Source organism: Monodelphis domestica, chromosome 4 (genome assembly GCF_027887165.1).
Source record: "Monodelphis domestica isolate mMonDom1 chromosome 4, mMonDom1.pri, whole genome shotgun sequence".
NCBI classification, from domain to species: domain Eukaryota; kingdom Metazoa; phylum Chordata; class Mammalia; order Didelphimorphia; family Didelphidae; genus Monodelphis; species Monodelphis domestica.
Genome location: NC_077230.1, coordinates 416,544,521 through 416,568,074, shown reverse-complemented (window position 1 = coordinate 416,568,074; position 23,554 = coordinate 416,544,521). Strand labels below are relative to the sequence as shown.

Sequence of the window (23,554 nt, the reverse complement as noted above, 5' to 3'; positions counted from 1 at the left end):
TTATTCAGGTTTTGCAAAAAGAGATGGGCTTCTGCAGAACCCTTGAGGCAAATGACTCCAACAGACACTTCTTCCCTGCCAGGTGCAAGCAAATATCTTTTGTCTTTGTGTATTGGTATCAAAAAGAAAGCAGAACATAAGTCTACCACCATGAAGTGGTAGTATTGCTAAATATGGAAGAGATAATTGTGGCTGGACTTGGAACAATTGGGTAGGATTTCACAACATAATCATTAATGGTCCTTAAATCTTGGACAAATCTATAACAAGGCCTTCCATTTTCATCCAGGTTTGGTTTCTTAACTGGGAGTATACGTGTATTGAACTCTGAAATACTTGGGACTATAATGCCTTGTTTCAGTAATGATTCTATAATAGAGGTGATACCAGATACTGCCTCTTTATTTAGGGGATATTGTTCAATGCAAGGTGGAGGATCTCCTTTGGTTTTTACTTTAACTGGAATTGCAGATTTTGTTAGACCAACATCTGTAGAGTGAGAAGCCCATACCTGTTATGGATTATCATCTGGAATAGGATAAACTCTCCCTTTCTTCTTCTGCCTCAACTGTATCTAAAAATAACATTGGGAAAAGATCTAGAGCTCTTTCTGGAAGTTCTAAAGATATGTCACCTGTAGGTGTGCATTGAATAGTTGCTCTTAATTTGCATAAAATACCTCTCCCAAGAAAATTCACAGGTAAGTTGGGCATGAGGAGAAAGGAATGCTCTACAGATAAAGGACCCAGTGATACTATTTTGGGTTGCAACTTCTTTATCCTTTGTGGTCTCCCAGTTACTCCTACCACCTCCATAATTCCCATAGCCTTGCAATCTTCTAGGGATGTTTGCAGAACAGATTTATAAGCCCCTGTGTCAACCAGGCAGTCATAGATCTGTTCTCCCACTTTCAGAGTAACATCAAACTCTTGCTGTTTGGTGGAGAATGTGTTTCTATAATAGGAGCTAACAGAGGATCAGGAAACTGCATCCCTAGTTCTTGTTCATTACACTCCACCTCCCCATTTACTTCTGCATACTTATTTTCCCATGGTTCCACACTGCTATTATTCTGCCAGGATTTTTTTGACTCACTACACCTTCCATTAGTCTTTGTTTCCATTGCTCACACTTACAATTACATTATTTACTTCATTAATCACATCAATTATTTCATCATTTACACATCCTTTCAGTTCTTCAACATCCAACATTTTCTTTCCTATAACTCTCATTTAAATTTATTATAACTATACCATCCTGATCACACCTTCATGCTGAACATGCTCCCTTCTGCAAGTTCCCTTTCTGGGTATTCCCACCGGCCATTTGTGAAAACTTAGGATGTGCTCCTGATCTGATGTAGTCCTGCATCATCTTTAAGTGCAGTGCTTGCTGTGAATCATAACAACATATGTGATTACAACTATTGTCTTGGCTATTGTATATATTATTTCCATCAAAACCATTATTAAATATGGTTGGATATTTGTTTGTAACTATTATAATTATTATATGTGTCAGGGTTAAAATTATGGTTGAGACTGAATTTAATAATTATATTTGGTCACCAAAGGATTTGATTTATAAAATCCTAATGAAACATCCAAACTCAGCTGGAAATTTTATGGTGATTTAATTGATATAGTGGAGGAGATTTAAGAAGAAAGAAGGAAGGGGCTAGTACCTGGTGGGAAGATTAGATCTAGAAAGTAAGGTTTTGAGTGTGAAGGAGGGAAGAATCAGCTTGGCCTCCAAAGGGGCTCAGCTAAGATGCCTGAACCTGAATCAGCTCAAGGGCAAAACTCACCACCAACACTCCAAGATGTCAAAATGCCTAGCACACTCTTGGCCAGAGTCGCCGCTCCAGGGAAAGAGGAGGAGAGAGGAAGTGACATGCCTTATATAGACAGTTTTACATTACTTTCCTACGTCTCATCTGTACCAATGATGATTTAGCTTGACTTCGGACAGCCCAGAGGTCTGTCCTTTTGTCTGCACATGTCTGTTGAAGGCCATTTCCTTAGATAATTAAATCTTGAGTTTGATGCAGACCTTCCAAATCTTGTTAAACTAAGAAGGGAGGAGAAATATAGTTTCTAAGACCTGATTCTGTTATTCCAAGTGTCTCTATTGTTACTGATCAGGCAATAGCTAAATCACATCTTCTAAAGAATAGTCTGATAGGGTGGAATAGTTTCAAAATTCACATATGTACTGCCTCAGTTTCCCGTTATTTTGAGCACAGAATTGACCCCTGAACCTGCATTCTTTCATATGACCAACCTGATTACGAAGTTAATATCTAGGAGAATTTTGCCTGTTTATATTTATACCTAGGAGGCTTGTAAGACTATAAAACTGCAACAGTCTTGACCTGTTGAATCTCACTCTCATGGTTTTTTATTAGCTTCCTTTAATTGTAATCTTAATTTGTCAATCACATCACTCTTATCCTCTGCTTGCCTATATATTTCATCTTGATGAATATATGTTGCTATTCTGTTTAATTCTTCTAAACTCATGGTAAACCAATTTGGGGAATTATTCCCCTAAAAAATTCTTGACTGCTGGGCAGGCATTCTTCACAAATTGCCTCCTGATGTGACTTATATTTTCATCAGACATTAAATCTAATCCAAGCCAACATTCCCCACAATCAGTTTTTCTATCTAGGAAGCTAGCTGGTGTTTCCCCATTGTCCTGTCTTAATTTCTTGAATTTGGACCATGACCCAGGGCGTTTGGAGTTTACTCTCATAGTTTCCAGGATAGACTCTCTTACCATGCCAAGTTGTCTGTAACTTTCTACTAAATTCATTTCCAAATCATTATATTCAAGTAACCAGGGAGTAAGAGCTGTATTACTATTGGTTTGCTCCACTATTTGTTGCTTCTCCTTTTTTGTTAAAATTTTATCTAAAAGAAGATCAAAATCCTGAAAATTTGGGTCAAGAATCTATAATTCTTTCACCATCTGTATCGGTTCTTCCTCATATTTAGGTATTATCTTCTTCAAGGAATCTAGTTCAACTTGTGTGAAATTTTTATGCTGTCTGACATGAATAATGCCATGGGCTGCTGAAATATATGGGATATCTCTTAGAGGGCACATTCTAGCTGGGATAGTCTCCAAAGCCTCAGCTTCTAGTTGTAATTTTGTAGGTTCTTGTTAATTAGCCCTTCCAAGCTTAACTAGCTCCTGTTGTTTTATTCTATGTACCATCCCATTTACTTTCATTCTTTTTTTTTCTTTCCAAACCCATACCTTCCATCTTGGAATCAATACTGAGTAAGGGGGTCAAGTGACTTGCCCAGTGTCATACAGCTGGAAAGTGTCTGAAGCCAGATTTGAACCTAGGACCTCCCATCTCTAGGCCTGACTCTCAATCCACTGAGCTACCCAGCTGCCCCCCCTCCCCCATTTACTTTAATTAATACTACACAAGTTGTTTCAATTTGGTCCAATTTAGAATTGCAGGACAATAATCAATTGTTTCAGTTCTTCATTTCCAAAATTCAGTTAACCACAGACATTGTATTTCCTTAACACCAATTTTAAACCTTTTACAAATATAGAAAAAAATGCCCCAGATCAATAACATTGACAGAACATAAGACAAACCCTGTCTTATAGTAGTCTCAGTGATAGATAATAGCATTTCAACCTTAAACCAATCATGTAGGTAATCTGGCAAAGCCACCAAAATAACATATGGGATTAGAGAAATATAATACCAGAATTCCATATTTGTAGTATTAACAGGCTCTGATATCATTGACTCTTCAAGTGGCTTTGCCCAATAGAAACAAAAACTACTCTTCCGTGCCACTTTAATAAGCACTTAAGCTAAGCAGCAGCTTTTAGAATGGAAGCTGAATGAGAGTGAAATGGAATCTTCCACTCCTCCCCTCAACCGAACTGAAGAGTGGCAGTTCCCAATAGAATGTTCCCTGAGTGACTGTGAGGCAGAGAATTCTAAACAAAGTGGTTACCTGTCAGTCAGAGTCATTCCTTCTGTCAGCACCACTAAGATTCCACTGGTTGCTGAGCTCTGGCAGAAGCAGACCCCAGAATTCTAAGGGATTAAGCTGAGTTTCCCTTGAAAATTCAAAAATCTCTAGGCTCTAGTCCTTCTAAACCACCAACTGAAAAAGAAAACTACCTCCCAAAGGAAATCTATTGATGGGCAAGGACCTAGATAGATTGGTGATGATGTAACCCAACTAGGGACCTACTCAAGGTCAGAGGAGCACAAAACCCTTGAGACTATAGGAAAACAAGTTTATCTGGCTTATGAAAGTTAGGGAAACTGACAGATAAACACCACAGGGTGTCTGTCTCTAAAAAGCTAAATCTCCACTCACTTTTCTATGCTCCCCTCATGAGGACACTCTTCTGGCCTTCTCAAGCCCTCCTTAAAAGCTCCCTGATCTTTCTAGTCCCCAAAAAACATCTGACTACCTTGCTAAACTAAATATCTCAGATTATCCCTAAAAGGCTGAGACAGGACTCACAAATGGATTGAGTCCTTCCCTAAGCCTGGGGTTGGCTTCCTAGGTAAAAACCAAATTCCCAGATGTAAAACCCTTTGGTTTACCTTAGCCAAACTGCCACAGCCAAATTGTTCACAAGACTTCAGGGAAACATATATCTCCTCCCAGGTATTTCTCCAGACCCAAGAACCTCCTAGTTTTTCCACAAAACTAGTTAGTTCCTAGAAGTTGATAGAGCAGCTGTTTTCCCTTCCAGCTCAGAGAAAAGGCAGTTCAAGAGTGACTGTTTTTCTCAGTAAATTCCCCAAACCCCCTTCTAAAGAGCTCCCCCTTCACATGACAGAGGATAGACTCTAAATGAACACTCTAATGCAAATACTATCAACAAAGCAATGGGTTCAAATCAAGATAACATCTAATGCCCAGTGGACTTATGCGTCGGCTATGGGGGGTGGGGGGGGAGGAAAAGAAAATGATCTATGTCTTTAACGAATAATGCTTGGAAATGATCAAATAAAATATATTAAAAAAAAAAATAAAGAGCTCCCCCTTCTAGAATCTTTTCCCAGGGTTTGTGGCTAAATTCCCTTTTCTTCCTCTTAAAAGACAACCTTTGCATTTTTTATCCTTACCCTATCTTTAAAGCAGATTCATAAATTAGTGGCCATTATTTCTAGGGTAATCCTACTTGAACCTGTATAACTCTACTATCCTTGGAGAATGCTAAAATAAAAGGCTTCCTCCTTAACTTTTTCTTTCACTCACACCCCAAGCAATGTCAGAGTTATTGACAAAAATATCTGCTTCACTCTTAGGTATTTAACAAATTGAAAAACCTAAGTTAAAACTTTCTTCCCATTCATTGTATTCATAGAGTTAACTCTCCAGTGTGTAGTCTCTGATGTTTGGTAAGGGCTGCTTTCCTGCTGAAGGCACTCCCACATTCATTACATACATAAGGTTTCTCTCCTGTATGAATTCTCTGATGTTGAGTAAGGAATGTGTTCCGGGTGAAGGATTTTCCACATTCCCTACATTCATATGGTTTCTCTCCAGTATGTGTTCTCTGATGGTAATAAAGGGATGAACTCTGGCTAAAGGCTTTCCCACATTCATTACATTTGTAGGGTTTTCCTTCAGGATGTGTCTTCTGATGGGTAAAAAGGGCAGAGTTCTGTCGGAAGGCTTTCCCACATTCGCTGCATTCATAGGGTTTTTCTCCAGTGTGTGTCTGCTGATGGCGAGTAAGGGTTGAATTCTGGCTAAAGGCTTTCCCACATTCACTACATAAATAGGGTTTTTCTCTTGTATGAATTCTCTGATGGGAATAAAGGGCTGAGCTCTGTCTGAAGGTTTTTCCACATTCGCTACACTCATAGGGTTTCTCTCCAGTATGAGTTTTCTGATGCTGAGTTAGGACTGAGTAGTATCTGAAGGCTTTCCCACATTCGCTGCATTCATAAGGTTTTGCTCCAGTATGAATTCGTTGATGTTGAGTAAGAGATGAGCAGTACCTGAAGGTTTTCCCACAGTCAGTACATTCATAAGGTTTCTCTCCAGTATGAATTCTCTGATGTTCAATAATATATGTGCTCCGACTAAAAGCTTTCCCACATTCATTACATTCATAGGGTTTCTCTCCAGTATGAGTTTGCATATGTTGAGTGAGGGATGCATGGTAACTGAAGGCCTTCTCACATTGACTGCATTTATAGGGCTTTTCTCCAGTATGAGTTCTCTTGTGGGAATAAAGAGATGAACACTGGCTAAAGGCCTTCCCACAATCTGTACATTCATAGGGTTTTTCCCCAGTATGAATTCTCTGATGTTGGGTAAGGCATGTGCTCTGGCTGAAGGCCTTCCCACACTGATTACATTCAAAGGACTTCTCTCCAGGATGAATTCTCTGAGGCTTAGTTTGGTCTGAATTCTGTATGAAGCTATTGCCATGTTTATCACAGTTATGAGGTCTCTCATCTACAGGAGTTTTCTGCTGTGTCACAAAGGTCCCCTCGAATCGACTACATTCAAAGACTCTCTCCCCAGCAGCAACTTTCTTGCGTGTGATTGTCAGTCGTCTCAAATTTCCCTCCTTAGTTCTAGGCTTCCTCTCAAACTTGCCTTCACATTCCCAGGATTCTTCCAACTTGGAATTCAAGGAAACATTCTTTGTAACTGCTCCCTGATGTGAACTTTCTTCAGAACTGTCCCACTCTGAAGGTAACACCTTGGTTGTGGCCTTGATCTCCCAGGCTGAAAGAAATTTTAAAAATATGAAATATTCCCTGTAGTCTGGAAACTGTTGTGGAGAGAATGGATAATGAAAGAATGTCAGGACTATATGTCTTTGAGAACTCTGATAAAGCTCATGTAACATAGGAAGAAGATCACGAGTGGAAAGAAGAAGTGGGTTGAGGGATAGATTTCTATCATTTGAGAGAATAAAGTCCATACAGAAAGTTGGCTGAGAGGAGGGAAAAGTAATGGGTAGATAGGTTAAACTAAGGATTGTGAATGATGGGCAACAGAATGCAATAAAAAATGTTCTCTCCCTAAATGTTTTCCCTTCTTGTCAACCTCCAGGCTATCCTAAACATAACTACCAATTTAAGGTGCTGAAAATATCAACTGAATCTATCACTTGCTAAAATTTCTCTGATGGCTTCCCATTGGCTAATAGTTAAAAATCACATTCATCCTGTCATTCAAAAGCCAGGCCAGTCTGGTCCAAGGGCACCTATCCAATGATACCCACTACCACTCTCCAACACAGGCTTTAGTTCGCCTGTGTTGGGAGTGATCGTTTATGCTTTGGATTCTTCCTTTACCCACTGGGTTCTGTGTACTTCCCTCTCCTTTCCACTTACCTAAATTTTACTCATTGTTTTTTGGCTGGGCTAAAATCCCTCCTCCTTCCATGAAGCCTGACCTGAGCGCTGGAGCCTAAAGGTTTCCTCTACTTCTTTTCCAGTCATTCTGTAACACTCCTTACTCAAATCACCTTGAGTACTTAATCACATGTTGCCATCTCATTCTTTCATTTGTATAGTTCTGAGATCCTCAAACAAAGGAAGCTCTAGGAAGGTAGGGAATAAATCAAATCTATTTTGTCCCTAGTAAGTACTTAGTAAATACTGCGAGAATGAGAAGGTAGCCTGGGACAGAAGGCAAAGGAACAATGTTGTTGTTATTTTCTAAGATAAATGGAAACAAAAGGGTAAACATTTCTCCTGAGCCTGATACCACAGTAGATATCTAATCAATAATTTTTGTGACAAATAGTGGGAAACACTGCGGAGAGGCTGATAGGCTCAAAAATTTAGACTCTCAGAAGCCGTCGAGTAGAGGAGAAAGCTCAGGCTGAAAGGGGAAGTTATGGGACACTGGAGAAAGAGCCCTGGCTTGATCTTAGGAGATACTTGGGTTCAAATCTAGGCACTGACTCTTAACTGTATAACCATGGATGAGTCATTTAATCTCTGGAAGCCTCCTTTTTTTCATCTGCAAAATGGGGGTTATATTTAGTATTATCAGGTTGTTGTGAAGATCATAGGACTTCTATGAGTATATAAAGTGGCTTGCCATTCTTGATGTGCATAGAATTGCCAGTTATCATCATTATTACTATTTTACTTAAGAAGTATAAGGTATAGTCCTTTCCCTCCAGGAGTTTATACTCTTGCTTGGAGAAAATACTAGCATCTATAAAAGAAGAAGTAAACAACTAGGACAACATATAACTGAGAATGAGGCCAATGACAAAGATGAGAAGTATTGGAGAAACATGGAGCAGGGAGGTCGATATTGGGTAGTTTTGTTCACTAAACATTTATTAAATATCTGTTTGATGCAGTTAATGAAAGCTTCATAGAAGCTTTTAATCTGGGCTTTGTAATGTTGTATGAAGGACAGACTTGGAAAATCCCAGGTAATCTTGGGATGGTCTCGGGGAGAAAGGAGAATAACACTCATGTTCATATGGCGTTTTATGGCCTATAAAGTGAATTTCCTCACAACAACCCAGGGAGACGGGTCAAATGTGAGACAATGTGAGAAAGAGCAGGTTGAGATAAAGTTGTTGTGGTTCAGTTGTTTTCAGTTGTGTCCAACTCTTTATGACCCCATTTGGGGCTTTCTGGGCAAAGACACTGATAGATTGCCATTTCCTTCTCCCACTCATTTGATAGATGAGGAAACTGAGGCAAACAGGGTTATGTGACTTGTCTAGGGTCACACAGCCAGAAAGTGTCTGAGGCAGGAAATGAACTCGGAAAGGTAAGTCTTCCTGATTCCAGGCCTGGCACTCTGTCCACTGTGCCTCAAAACTGAAAATAAGGTTGGGATGGGTCCAGATTATGGCGGGTCTTGAACACCACAGTGTCGGGGTATATTTCAGAGAAGATTTGAATTACAGAACCAACCAACGTGCCCAGGCTGAATGGCAGTAAAAGGAGAGAAAGCAATAAATCCACAGGTCAGAGGAAAAGAAGAATAGGCCCTAGTTTGGTCACTGACTATGTTTAGAGCATAAAGAAGCCAGAAGGTTTAAGGATGAACTCTCTAGTTTCTAGCCCAAGTGTCTGAAGAGTCCTAGTACTGTGATATGATTGTCTATTGCTATTATTAGGACCATGATTATTTCATTTAAGAAGCATACGATGCAGTCTCTCCCACTCTCTCTCTCCATCCCCTCCAAAAAGCTCTTTTGGATTTGGGGTCCAGGTAGATGTGACACAAAGTAAATATAAAGTTTTATCATTTAAAATAGTTCAATAAATAACAATACGGGGTTTTTTTTGGAGCAAGTTGGCAATGACTATTTCTTATCATATGAATATATAAACAACATATTTCCCCAAAAGGGGATAGTGTGGCCCCAGAAGAACTCTGGGCAAGGTGGGCTAATAATGCCAGGAAATGGAGTCTGAAAGACACAAGGGAGCTTTTTTAGACAAAACAGGGTGTCTAGAAAGGAGAGAAAATCCAGGGTGGGGAGTAAATCCTAATCAGGCTTTCACTGCCTGATTACTTCATCTAAATGAGCAAGGACAGGAATCCAATGAGAAGGTGTGATTTTCCCCATCTTTAAGAGGGGAGTCCCTCATGGAAAGGACTGGAAAATCTAATTGGGTGTCTACCAGTTAAGAGATATTTTGGAGAGGGCTGAATAATGAGCTTCTAGGAATGTATTTAATGACTCCAGATGGTGAATAAATTTGTCTTTGATCAGCAAGAGAGATTGCTGGTCAATTCACTTATTAGTTATTGCTAGCCTGATCAATAAATGGATTTTTTTTTTAACCCTCACCTTCCATCTTGGAGTCAATACTGTGTATTGGTTCTAAGACAGAAGAGTGGTAAGGGCTAAGCAATGGGGGTTAAGTGACTTGCCCAGGGTCACACAACTGGGAAGTGTCTGAGACTAAATTTGAATCCAGGACTTCTCTCCTCTAGGCCTGGCTCTCAATCCATTGAGCTACCCAGCTGCCCCCAGGATGTTTTTAAACTTATTTAAAATGACTAAAAAACACTAACATTAAAAAACTGGCATAATTATTTATACGATATCAGGAGATATTTTCACATTAAGAGGTATAAAGTACAGCTTTTCTTAACGACTCTTACCTCTTGTCTTAGAATTGATATAAGTATGAGTTCCAAGGTAGAAGAGTGACAAAGGCTAGACAACGGGGACTAAGTGACTTGCCCAGGGTCACACAGCTGGGAAGTGTCTGAGGTCCGATTTGAACCCAGGACCTCCCATCTCTGTGCCTGGCTCTCAATCCACTAAGCTAGCCAGCTGCCCCTGATAAATGGATTTTCTTATCTGGACCCCATGATCCCTAGGGAAGTCCACCAGATTAATCTACAACTTGGCCAGAATGATCTTCCTGATGGGTAACTTCGGCTACATCATTTTTCTGATCTCCAACCTCTGCGGCCAGACAGCTAGAGCCACATTTAGATCTCTTAGCTCCAAACTCTCTATCACCTAGCTTAGGCCTATCTTGCCCACTTCAACTCATACGAATCTCCCTCACAAACTCCAGACCCAGCTCAAGTAGAGCTCTCATCCTGCTTTGAATGTGGCCGCCCTTCCCTACTTATCCTCTTTTTAAAACCCTCACCTTCCGTCATAGAATCAGTAAGTATTGGCTCCAAGGCAGAAGAGTGGTAAGGGCTGGGCAATGGGGGTCAAGTGACTTGCTCATCTGAGGCCAGATTTGAACCCAGGACCTCCTGTCTCTAAGTCTGGCTCTCAATGCACTGAGCCAGCCAGCTGTCCCCAAGCCTTCCTTCTTATAGCCTATGCCACGATGGTTGTGTTGCTGCCATTAAATCAGCTACCCGAGGGCAGGGACTTGGTTTTTTCATCTGTCTACACGCCACTGCATCTAGAACAGGCCTCATGTATGCAGTAGGGTTTTATCAAATTAAATGGTAGATGTTAATTGAACCCCGAGAGTAAAGTAAAGTAAAGAGTAAAGTAAAGATGAAGCGGACAGTTTGGAGACCCAAGAAAAGGGGAAACAAACGGTCTCTGGAGTGAAGGTGGAGGTCGTCTCCAGAAGGGGAACAGAGCACTTAAAACAAACTGCATGGATTTAGGATGGGACACAGAGGATGACGGAAGCTTCTTCCACAGGCCTGAGATCGGCTGCTCCCTCTCCCCTCCCAGGCAGCAGGGCTGTTACCTCTGGAGGCTGCCTTCATTTCTGATGCACCTGAGCTGCGGCCTCCTCCATCCGGCCTCCACGGCTCCCCCCATCGTTCCAGGCGAGAGATCACTTTAGGTTTGACGAGGACAAGTCCTGTTTGGGGGAAGAGAAATGCGGAGGGGCCACTTCACTCTCCAGGGATAAAGAGTCCAACCAGAGCTCGGAGCAGGATGGGAGCTCTCTGCACCGGGGAAGACACTAGGGAACAGGGAACGAGGAAGGGATGGCCTTCCGAATGGCAGAACAATAAAGCTGCCCAATTCTGATGACATCGACAAGGCACAGACCTTTCTCCTGGAAGCAGGACCACCTCAAGCATGGGCCACAAGGCCTGGGGCCCCGGGATCACAGAAACGTAGATTCAGAGCTGCAAGGAACTGAGAAATTGAGTCCAACCCCTCACTTTACAGACGAGGAAACAAAGGCCCGGAGAGGTCAGCAGCTACTATTTGTCTGAAGTGGGATTGGAACTCAACTCTTCCTGACTAAATTCAGGGCTCTACCCATTACACCAACCTGGAGGTCTGGAACCCTAGCACCAGGGGCAGAGAGGCTCCCCAGAAACCTCCTTGCTAACAACTGCAGGGGCAAAGGTGCCCCAAAGGGCAGATTCTGAGTCTTGGAGGAAAGCATCCTTACCCAGGGAGACCAGGTTCCTGTAATTCTCCAGCATCACCTCCCTGTAGTGGTCCCTCTGGGCAGGGTCCAGCAGCCTCCATTCTTCCTGGGTGAAGTTCACAGCCACATCCTTGAATGTGATTGGCCCCTGAAACGTCACAAACAGTCTGGCTTGTCCGGGGTGCATCTCCCCCGCCATGATCCCAGGATGCAGCAACCAAAGGGGTAATACATATGCGAATTTCCCAGCACCCTCAAGGTCTCGAGTCCTGTCTGTATGGCACAGCTGCCCCATGCCTAGCCCTGTGCTAGACTCTAGGAGCTCAGAGGCAGTATGGCACAGTCACAGGCTCTCTCCATGAAGGCCATCAAGTCTCACCACCCTCCTTTTACAGACGTGAGAAACTGAGGCTTGGACAAGAAGTGACTTGGATGTGTAGTAAGCCTAAGTGCCCTTGGGGAGCACATTTTTCTTCTAGAAAAGCCTTTACCCAGGGATCTAATCCCTGTGGTACCTCAGGGTTTGCAGGCACAGGCATAGAAGCAGAAATCAGGGCTGGCACTCAACTGGGAAGGCCTTCGGGGGCTGTTCGGTCCGTCTGTCCTCAAGAAAAGGTTCTCTCGACAGCCTCCCATAGCACCAATTCTACTCCAGGACAGCGCCAACGCTGGGCAGATTGTCTTGGAGTTAAGTCTAAACGTGTCTCTTTGCACCTTCTACCCACTCACGGCTCCTGCAAGACCAATAACTCCTCCCCTACAGGGCAGTCTTGGAGATACTCAGAGAAAACTATTCCACTTTTCTTCATTCTCTTCTCCAGGCTAAACATCTCTGTTCCTTCCATCATTTTCACCGGGTGTGAGCAAGGCCCCGCCCACCCCCAGAGACCTTCCTCTGGATCAGTGAGCAGTTTAACAAAGTCCTTCTTAGATCCTGGTACCCCGAACAAGACACCATTCTCCACTGGGTCTGACTGGGGCAGAGAACAAGAAGACCATCGCTCTGCCTCTCAGCTTTCTAGAGGGGACTTGAGTAAGGGCTTAAAGGAGAGGCAAACAGGTTAAGTGGAGAGGACGGAAAAGCTAAAGAGAGAGGGAAAGAAGGAGAGAGAGAAAGAGAGAAAAGAGGGAGAGGGGGAGAGAGAGACAGAGAGACAGAGAGAGAGAGAGAGAGAGAGAGAGAGAGAGAGAGAGAGAGAGAGAGAGAGGAGGGGAAGAGGGAGGGAGGGTGAATTTATGTCAATTTATGTTCTGTCTACAACTTTCTTCCCACTTCCTGTGTATTTTTTTTCCCCTCAAGGTATAGGGTTAAGTGACTTGTCCAGGGTCATACAGCTAAGTATGAGTCCAAACTTGAACTTATAAAAAATGGATTTGAACTCTGGACTTCAATCCCCACAAGCCCTTGCTCCACTTCCCTAAAATTCTTTGTAATCTCACTGAATTCTCAGGTGGGCTGAGATTGAGAAGGTATTTAACCTGATTGCAAAGGCTTTTGTGGTCTTTCGGACTTCCGTTTTGGAGCAGATGCGGCTCTTCCATGATGTGAGATTATCTTGTCTAGGCCTCTCTGGCCTAGGCACGTGTTTCTTATCCTGTATTTTCTTTAATCCTTAACCTTTAATAAACCTCATAAAAATATAATACTCCTTACAGAGAGAAACTAATTTCTACCTGCCTCAGTCTCCCCTAAATTTTAACTGTTACAAACTCTAGTCTTCCTGATTTCAAGCCTGGTGCTCTATCCACCATGCCACTTAGCTGCATTCCACCACCTATGTATTACTGAATATCTGGAATCTATATCCTTGCCTGTGTGGTAGTCTCAGAGTCAGAAGCTCTGGTTTCAGGTCCTGCCCGACGCAGACTGAACAAGGAACTCAACCTTGTGATTCTCTAAGTAACTCTCTAAGAAAATGAAATCGTGTGGAAGGTGCTTAGAATGTTAACATTATCTGAATGTTAGGAGTTTCTCCATTAAGGAATTCTTTACGCTAGAGAAATCACAGGTCTAGTGCCCATCCCCTATCCCTGCCAACCATCTAAGGGCATTGTCCTATGTTCTTCAGCCTAATCTGATGTGCTTCTGGGTCCACACAGACACACAAATACATGCACACAGAGTAACCCCAAGACCTTGGGGGGGAGCCCCATAGGCATGCTGAAACCCCTATTCAGCAACGGGGACTGGATTTCTAGGGGGATGTCAAGGAGGTGGAGGGTCCCTCTGCCTGCTGAAAGGCTTGGCGCTCCCACCTCAGCTCTCCTGTGCCCCTTCAGATAAAGGAGCTGAGGGGCAGGAGGAGAGGGCGGCTCAGAGGATGAAGGTCCTCTCCCTGCCACCGTGGGCCCCCACCGGTGTGGAACACGACCCCTCCGCAGTCTGGAACTGCTCTCGCCCAAGACATCTTGAGAAGGCATCTTCTATCAATTCCATTCCACCTCCCACTCTCAGCAGATGATCTTGCCTCCTACTTTATTAAAAAACCCAACCCAAACAACTGAGTACATGAATGTAATGGGATATTATTGTACCATGGGGATAAGGAGCCTGAAGAATGCAGAGAAATGTGGGAAGACACGCACCAAGTGATGCCCAGGGATGCAAACTGAGCCAAAACAACAGCAGCCGGGAGTCACGACTATGTAAATGAAGCCACCCCTTAAACAGCAGGAAAACCACCCCAAAACTGGGAACAAGGTTGCTGCTGCCTCGGGAAGTGCTCTCTGGCCTGTCTTTCCACTGACGGAAACACTACGTGGTGGCAGGACCCATCAGCTCCTAGCTCCCTGGCACGTGGTTTGGGGGCAGTTATTGGAGAAGAGTCCACCAGTCACGGTGTTCAATGGGTCAAAACAAAATTTATGGCTATATTGAAAGACAAAGGAGGGAGGAAGGCCAAGTCTGGTCACAGTAACTCCCTGATTCCCATCCTCTTCGGCACCATCCCACATACAAGTGATCTTTCCCATGGCCTTTCCTGAGCCTCTCTCACTCTTCCATCGCAGTTCCTGGTGTATCTTCTTCTACCCTCCTTAGACAGTAAGCTCCCTGAGGGCAGGGCGGGCCACCTTGCATCTCTGTATCCCCTTGCCCATAGCTGGGGCTTACTATTTAGTGAAAAGGGTGCAAACATTCCACAGAATGTGAAGAGAGGCCCACGACCCATCACACCTCTCCGCCTGGTGATTCTGGGGCCACGGCCATATTTCCAATACAACATCAAAGGGAAAAGAGCGGATCTGTCCAAAAACATTCACAGCTGCTCTCTTTGCAACGGCAGAAAACCAGAAGTGACTTATAGATGAGAGAAAGGCTTTAGAAATGCTGCTCTCTTAAACTCCTCTGAGAGCAGGAGATGCCACCCATTTTTGTATGTGTGACCCTTCAAGCACCTACAAAGGGCAGGTTTGAGAGAGGGCTGGCCTGAGAGTCAGGGAGACATGGGTTTGAGTCCTGCCTCTCACACCTACCCGAAGCCATCAACCTGTTGGGGCCCCAAGCAATTTTCTGAGACTAGGAGTTCCCTATATTGGTAAATCACAGATCCAGATAAAAGAAAAGAAATTCCTAATGAACACAGTAGTATTTATGTAGTAAAGACTTAACAAGGGCAGCTGGGTAGCTCAGTAGATTGAGAGCCAGGCCTAGAGATGGGAGGTCCTGGGTTCAAATCTGGTCTCAGACTCTTCCTAGCTGTGTGACCCTGGGCAAGTCACTTAACTCTCATTGCCTAGCCCTTACCACTCTTCTGCCTTGGAACCAATGTATACTATTGATTCCAAAATGGAAGGGAAAGGCTTAAAAATAAGCAAATGCTTAATAAACTGAATTAATGCAATGGAATGCATTGTCCCTTTCCCCAACAAGAAATATGAAGTATACAAAGAAATAGGGAAAGACTTGTGGGTTGAAAGCAGCAAAGCCTGAGCTGTATGTTCACTAATTCCAATGTATTTTTTAGGAAAGAAGGAATGAATATAGGGCTAAAAGTGGTAGAACTCTAGGTAAAGCTGGAAGGGGCCCAGAACAAACAAGCCATCTTGCCCTTTGGTTCTGCTGGGTTAAAATCTAAGAGTTGGGAGCAACAAAATTATCCTTTCTTTTATGTTTGGTTTTCTGATTGTTTTTGCAGAGGATTATTAAATGTATAATAAAAGGTATTTTTTAAACAAAGCCAATGTTTGTTGAATTGAACTGAAGAGTTGCAGGGCCAACCCAAAGCAAGAAAGAGTCTGACTTGGTTTCCCTGCCTAAAGTCTCTCCCTTGTCCTTTGCTGCAAGGGACGTGCCCAAAGGACAGGGCTGACCTCGGTACTCTCTTGCTCAAGAAATTCAGGAAGCTCCCTACTGTCTCTCAGTCTAAACTCAAACTCCTCTTTGCTTAAAGTCCTTCTCAACGGGGCTCCAGCTTCCAGAAGGATCATACAAATGCATTCTAGGTTCCAGCCAGAATGAAGAACTACTATTTCTTACACAAAACATTCTACTTCCCATCAAAGCACCTCTGCACGGGCTGTACTCCTTCCTCCTCGTCTCTGCCTCTGGAATCCCAGGCTTCCTTCAAAGCTCAGCTGATCTCCCCAACTTCCTCAGAAATGACCCCTTATCTTTGTGGTAGCACAAAATTGGAAAATGAGGGGATGCCCTTCGATTGGGGAATGGCTGAACAAATTGTGGTATATGTTGGTGATGGAATACTGTTGTGCTAAAAGGAATAATAAACTGGAGGGATTCCACGTGAACTGGAAGGACCTCCAGGAACTGATGCAGAGTGAAAGGAGCAGAACCAGGAGAGCGTTGTACACATAGTTGGATACACTGTGGTACAATCAAATGTAGTGGACTCCTCCATTAGTGGCAATGCAGTGATCCAGAACAACCGAGAGGGGTACAGGAGAAAAAACACTATCCACATCCAGAGGAAAAACTGTGGGAGTAAAAACACTAAAGAAAAACTACTGCTTAATGACATGGGTCGAAGGAGATATGAATGGGGAAAAAGACTCCATATGAACATCCTATTGCAAATACCAACAACATGGAAAGAGGTTCTGATCAAGAACACAGGCGATACCCAGTCAAACTGCGCATCGGCTATGGGAGGGGTGGGGGAGGGGAGGGAGGGAAATAAAATTATTTTTGTAACCAAGGAACAATGTTTGAAATAAAAAAAAAGAAATGACCCCTCAGTCACCAAATATCTATTTAGTGTAGACATGTAGACGCTGCCCACTGATGTTCTCTGACCATGTTCTCAAATCCTGCCCCAATGATTCTCATTAGTCGAATCCAATCAGAGGCACAGACTCAAGATGGACGGACAGAATGAGGGTCTTGTGTGGGGCCCAGCCAGGCCATCTGAGCTAGAAAGCAGATGGGATGTGAGGAGGACGGACATGAGGTCAATCTGGAGAAATACGCTGGAGCCGGAAGGTCAAATGCTTTAAATACCAAACAGAAAAGTTTACATTTTACTCTAGAGGCTACAATCTGGGTCTGGAATGAGGAAGACTTGATTTCTCATCTAGCCTTAGACATCTACTAGTTGTAGACCCCACGGGCAAGTCAATTAAGCCTGTCTCCCTCAGTTTCCTCCTTTGTAAAATGGTAATAATACACATGGTTGTTGTGGGAATCAAATGAGATAATGTTTGAAAAGAACTTAGCACAAGGCTAAGCACATAGGTGTGGGGAGCCAAGGGGTTAGATCCTCCCCAAACGCGTCCCTCCTCCCCTCCTGGGATTCTTGAGAAAGGTCAGAAAAAAGGAACAGCTCAGAGAAAAACACAAGCTTGGCTTTGGGCACAGCCTAGAGAGAAGAGCACAGCCTTAGCTCTCTTATCTTAGCTTTGGGCACAGCCTAGAGAGAAGAGCACAGCCTTGGCTCTCTTATCTTGGCTTTGGGCACAGCCTAGAGAGAAGAGCACAGCCTTGGCTCTCTTATCTTGGCTCTGGGCACAGCCTAGAGAAAGACGCAGCCTTGGCTCTCTTATCTTGGCTCTGGGCACAGCCTAGAGAGAAGAGCACAGCCTTAGCTCTCTTATCTTGGCTTTGGGCACAGCCTAGAGAGAAGAGCACAGCCTTGGCTCTCTTATCTTGGCTTTGGGCACAGCCTAGAGAAAGACGCAGCCTTGGCTCTCTTATCTTGGCTTTGGGCACAGCCTAGAGAGAAGAGCACAGCCTTGGCTCTCTTATCTTGGCTTTGGGCACAGCCTAGAGAGAAGAGCACAGCCTTGGCTCTCTTATCTTGGCTTTGGGCACAGCCTAGAGAGAAGAGCACAGCCTTGGCTCTCTTATCTTGGCTCTGGGCACAGCCTAGAGAAAGACGCAGCCTTGGCTCTCTATCTTCAAGGTTGAGAAGGGGAGGGATGGGAGAGGTTGAGGAGCAGGAATCTGCCAGACCCCACAAATGACTGGGAGGAGGGGGTCTGGGTGAGAGTGAGCCAAAGACCACTCCTGGGCTGTGACCTGCAGGGATGGGCTAGCAGCATTTAGGAGGAAGGATAACCAGGTCACCTAGAATCCCCCTGGCTCCTTGTCCTATCACTGCTCATACATCACAGAACCCCAGCCCTGGTCTAGCTCTACCATCTGCCTTTCCTACTCCTACTCAGGGATGCTGGAGGAAGTCATCCCCCTTCAGGCTCCCTCCACCGGCGGTGCCAAGCAGGCTTCTTTTCTCCTCTTCCCTCTGGCAGAGGACTTCGCCTCCTCCTTTACGAAGGCGATCACGAATAATGCTAATTTTACCAAGTCTCCAGTTATTCTGAGTCAAAATCTGCCTCCTCGCCATGGTCTTAATTCTTTAGTCTGGAATCACAGACAAATCTCAGCCCCTCTTTTTCAGATGACAACCCTTGAAGCATTTGGAGAAATGTCTCATTTCCTTATACCGCAGGAGGCAGCTGCTGGACAAATACCAGGAGGACCAGAGGAGTGAATGTTGGGTGGCAGAATCCCAGAGGGAAACCCACGAAGCAAATGGAGAATGACCCCCTCTCTGTGGAGGCCATCGCCTGCCAGAAGCAGCAATGTAAATATGGTGGAATGGGTGCTGGACTTGGGAACTGAGAGACCTGGGTTCAAATCTCATCTTTAAAATTCACCAGTTGTTGGTCTCTGGGAAAATTAAGTTTCCTCATCTATCAAAGGGGGTATCTCTGTTAAGTATTGACTTCTGGGAGTTATTCAGTTCGATGGATATTTATTGACTAGCAGCCTCCTAGAAGACACAGTCTTGTGGGGAGGACTCGAGATAACATTCACATTCTTTGCGAACCCTAAGTGTGCTGGAAATGTCAGCTGTTGGCATGATTCAGTCTTCAGGAAGGACCTGGTTTCCTAGAGAAGGGGAATTGGTTTTGGCTGGGCAGAGATGCTACAGGGTGAAGGAGAGAAATGTGGGTGACACAAAAATGGCATTTTAAGTAAAAGAAGCTCCCCCAACTCACCTGGGGCACAGCAGGCTGGAACCCAGTTGCCATTCTCTCCTCTTCTTCCTCTATTCTCTCCTTGGAGAGAGTTCCCAGAAGACAGAACTAAGAGAGAAGGAAAGAACCAAGAGAAAAAGACAGGTTGGACACATACACCAACACTGTTTGGGGATGACGCCTTTCCTATTTAATTCCAGAGCCATAGGTGAGACTGGTGGGGGCCTCCTTCCTGACCTTGTGATGATAGCAGGCTCCAAGGGCCAGAAGTGGGGCCTGGGATTCAGGACAGACAGGGAGGGTGAGTTGGTAGCTAGTGCCCTGGTCCCTGTTATTCAGAACTCTCTATGAGTCAGCATTCTTAAATTTTTCTATTTTGTGGAAGTACCTTCCTTTGAGGTTCCTTGATAAAAGACAAAATACAGGGGGCTGCTAGGTGGCTCAACAGACTGAGGGCCAGGCTTAAGAGATGGAAGGGCCTGGGTTCAAATCTGGTATCTGATACTGCCAGCTGTGTGACCCTGGGCAAGTCACTTAACTCCCTAGCCCTTAGTGTTCCTCTGCTTTGGAACCAGTACCTAGTATTGATTCTAAAATGGAAGGTAAATTCTTCTGCCTTGGAACCATATTGATTCCAAGTCAGAAGGTCCAAAGGTTTAAATAAAATAAAATAAAATGGAAGGTAAGGGTTTAAATTTTTAAAAAGAAAAGAAAACTCCAAATGCATGTCGTGAAAAGCTAAGGTCACAGCTCACTGAATGACAGCTGGGATGGCAAGAGCTGGTGGAAGAAGGGGTTTCTGGAGGGACAGCTCGGTGGGGGATACCTTCCCCCCAAAAGCTTCAGCGAGCCTCGGGTCAGGGGGGCCTTCCACTTCTTTATTCTGCCCTAGGACCTCTGCTCCCTTCCCTCTCACCCCTCACTCCAGTTTTCCAGTAGCCTCACTCTTTTCAAGAAGATGGCTCCAACATTCCAGGGTAAGAGCCTACTTACTTGGGCTGCGGGCGCCACGGAGCTTTACCCGGGTTCCCCACCTTGCCCGGGTGGGACGCAGCTGACTCGGAGCTTACCTCGCTCCTAGATGATCGAAACCCGTTTAAAAAGAAGAAAAAGGAAAAAAAAAAGAAACTGGTGACACCTGGAGGCTGCCGTTCCACCCAGACGTCGCCACTCCCCAGCCTTCCCAACCTCTGGCTATCTGGGAAACAACTAAATCCTCCCAGTGGCCCTCTCTCCCTTTCTCCGAGGAGTTTGCGGTTGTTATGCAAAACAACTTATGTAACAGCTTAAGCGAGGCTGTGCCCGCCAAGCGGCTCCCTCCCCCGCCGCCCCCCACTGGGCCTCCCCAGGAAAAACGTTTTGTATTCGCTACTTTGGTCATTCTCTTCCCCCAAATGGGCAGAAAGTGCTATGCCCGGGCTCCCCCCAACCCCAAGTTGTCCTCCAGAGCTGTGTCCCCATTGGGTGAATCCCCGACCCGCGGGACCATTCTGCTTTCTCAACCTATACTCGGGAGCCCGGGACTCAAGGGGGCAGGCATTGCCCAGCCCCGGGGGGCGCCTCTCCAGCAGGGAGTTTGGCTCTGGGCCCGTGGGATGAGGGGCCGGGCAGCAGAGCGCCCCTTTTTCTCGTGTGCGTGCCAGGCAGGGAAGACACTGGGAGACACGTGTACTAGGGGCCGCCCACCCTCCCCGGCACACGCAAATACAAAGGAAACCCCCAAATACAGATTGATGGGGAGGGGCACCGCTCTGAACTCGCCCGGCGGGTCCTGACACAGGCGTAGACACATTTACACGCACCTGGCCACACCCACACTGGCACTCAAAATGCACAAACACAAACACACCTGGCCACAAACCCCCAAAGGAACACACGCCCATCCCTAGCGCACGCGCACGCGCACACTCGCACACCAAGGGCCATACACCCGCAGGCTCCCACAAGGAGCTCACCTTCAGGCCTGTAAGCAACTGCGCCTGCGCAGAAAAAGGACCGCGCGGCGGGAGTGGGGAAGCGAAACACTACATTTCCCAGAATCCTCCAGACAAGAAGCGGTTGGTGCCAATTACTGCCCCAAGACTCCATTTCCCAGAGGCCTCCACGGTGGCTCGCTGTCTCTCCTCCAATTGCCTCCTCGCTCCCCTATTACCCCTAACCCCCCTCAAACCACACACACATGTACACATACACACACCCGTACGCCCCCGCACTGCAGCACCTCTGCACAGACACACAGCTAGGGACCCCGGGCTTGCAGACATACATGGATAGAGAGAGCATTTATTAAGCGCCTACTATGTGCCAGGAGCGGGATTGAAGTACAAACAACCTCACACACACACAGAGGAAATCTGTGAAACCCAAAGATGCACAAACTGAACACACACACAGGCACACCCATGGCTGTAGAGTGACACACTAACACGGGCACAAAACACATCGGAGGTGGAATGCCAGGTCAGGGGATCCCACAGAGGAGAAGCGATCCTGGAATTTCCTTGTAGATCAAAATGGTCAAAATAGTGTTAGAAAGAATTACAAAGTACCAGTTTGCATAGGAAAAAAAATCAACTGATAAAGAGAAATGCAAATGGAAACAACCCTGAAGTTTCTTCTGGCTCCCCCAGAAAACTGCCAACATGGCCAAAGATGGCAATAGTGGCTGTTGGAGGGGCTGGAAGAAGATGGGTGCCTTCACGTTCTGCATCCTGGAGTTGTACCAGGAAAATCTCTACCCTGTTCATATCCTTTGATCTCCCTCCTGGACCTACAGCACCCCAAGGAGGTAAAAGGAGGAAAGAGGGATCCCAGGTTTACCAAAGCATCCATGGATGTGCTTTATGGGATAGCAGAACACTAGAAACAGTGGTGGCAGAGGATTGGGGAACAGGAGAACATAGACAGTGAATGGAATGGAATATCATTGTCTGGTGTCCTAAGAATTCAAAGAATTAAGACAAATTGAGGAAAGCTTCTCTGATTTGGTTCCAAGGTGGGCCACTATCTTTTTTTTTTTTTGTTATTTTTCAATCCTTACCTTCTGTCTTGGAGCCAAAACTGTGTATTGGTTCCAAGGTAGAAAAGTGGTAAGGGCTGGGCAGTGGGGGTTAAGGGACTTACCCAGGGTCACACAGCTGTGAAGTGTCTAAGACCAGATTTGAACCTAGGAGCTCCTGTCTCCAGGCCTGGCTCTCCATCCACTGAGCTACCTGGCTGCCCCCTGAGCCACTATCTTAAAAATCCTTCCTCGGGATGGAAAAGAAGCTATTGCTCGTGGTTCCCTGGCCTTGGACCTTGCCCTAGTCTGGTCCTGGCTGTCTTCCAGGGACAGACCTTCCTGCCAAAAGAGAGGATGGGGACATTCCTTCTCCCCCCACCCTCCAATGGAGAGGGAAAGAGTGGTAAGGGTTTTTCTTTTCGATTCATCAAAAGGTTCCAGAATAGATCAAAAATGCCGAAATATTTCTAAAAGGAAGAGCAGAGAAGGGTTTGGTGTTCTCCTACCTCCTCCCTTCCTGAAGTTCAGCCATCAGAGGGACCGAGACTGGTCCTCCAAGCCTTCCCTCCAGAGCCTCTGGGATCCTTCTGAACAATGGCTATGAGTATGCGTGGGAGGCCCTAGAACAACCCTGGGAGGACCAGTTCAGGATTGGGCAGATAGTGTGGGCCGTTATGCCATTCAGTTCCCCCCACCCCCCACCCTTGGTCTAGTTTTGCCTAGAGACGCATTGCTGCTCTTCCACTCCATTGGTCCATTGGCACCTTTCTGGGTGAGATGGATGGAGACCTCCCAGGATGACCAGGGACCATTCTCTGTAAGCTAAGACCAAGACCCAACCAGAGGTGCTGCCCAGAGGGGGATAGAACGTGGGAAATGGTGAGGAGGGGGGCAGTAGGACCCACCCTTTTCCAGAGACCTCCCTTGCTTTTTGCTTTCCACTCCAAGGCCTCAGACACTCACCTCTTTCCCACAATCCTTCTTCCCCCTCCCTCACCCCTCCAACCATGAAAGGGGTCAGGTTTGGAGAGAGAATCTAGTTTTTCTTTTTTTTTAACTTTTTTTTAACTCTTACTTTCTGTCTTACTTTAGTAACACCTTTAAGACATAAGGACAAAGGCTAGGCAATGGGGATTAAGTGACTTGCCCAGGGTCACACAGCTAGGAAACATCCGAGGTCTTATTTGAACCCAGGACCTTCCCTCTCCAGGCAGGGGCAAAGGAAAGGTTAAAAAAAATGTTCCTGCTCTCTTGGAGCTCAAAGTCTTCATCAGGGATGCAAACGC

At 45.2% G+C, this 23,554-nt stretch overlaps 1 protein-coding gene and 1 long non-coding RNA gene across 4 annotated transcripts in view; one reads left to right on the top strand and one right to left on the bottom strand.

The window, feature by feature from the left end:
* LOC130453932 (uncharacterized) overlaps positions 1–23,554 on the top strand; it is a 50,765-nt gene that overhangs the window by 8,244 nt on the left and 18,967 nt on the right. The window contains exon 2 of the long non-coding RNA XR_008911599.1: positions 18,736–18,870. This is a non-coding gene — a long non-coding RNA (uncharacterized LOC130453932). The remainder of the gene's footprint in view (positions 1–18,735; positions 18,871–23,554) is intronic.
* LOC100017141 (zinc finger protein OZF-like) lies at positions 1,620–22,912 on the bottom strand. Of its 3 annotated transcripts, none has more exons than XM_007491874.2 (6): positions 22,775–22,912; positions 20,261–20,344; positions 19,289–19,375; positions 11,855–11,981; positions 11,192–11,308; positions 1,620–6,749 (listed from the first exon to the last, which is right to left on the bottom strand). In XM_007491874.2, exons 3-6 carry the CDS (start codon positions 19,319–19,321, stop codon positions 5,365–5,367), a joined length of 1,662 nt encoding a protein of 553 aa, XP_007491936.2. In that variant the 5' UTR covers positions 19,322–19,375; positions 20,261–20,344; positions 22,775–22,912; the 3' UTR covers positions 1,620–5,364. The 3 variants fall into 3 exon arrangements, with proteins under 3 accessions (XP_007491936.2, XP_056652057.1, XP_056652055.1); XM_056796079.1 differs by having other exon boundaries at positions 11,222–11,308; XM_056796077.1 differs by lacking the exon at positions 22,775–22,912 and adding an exon at positions 21,117–21,354.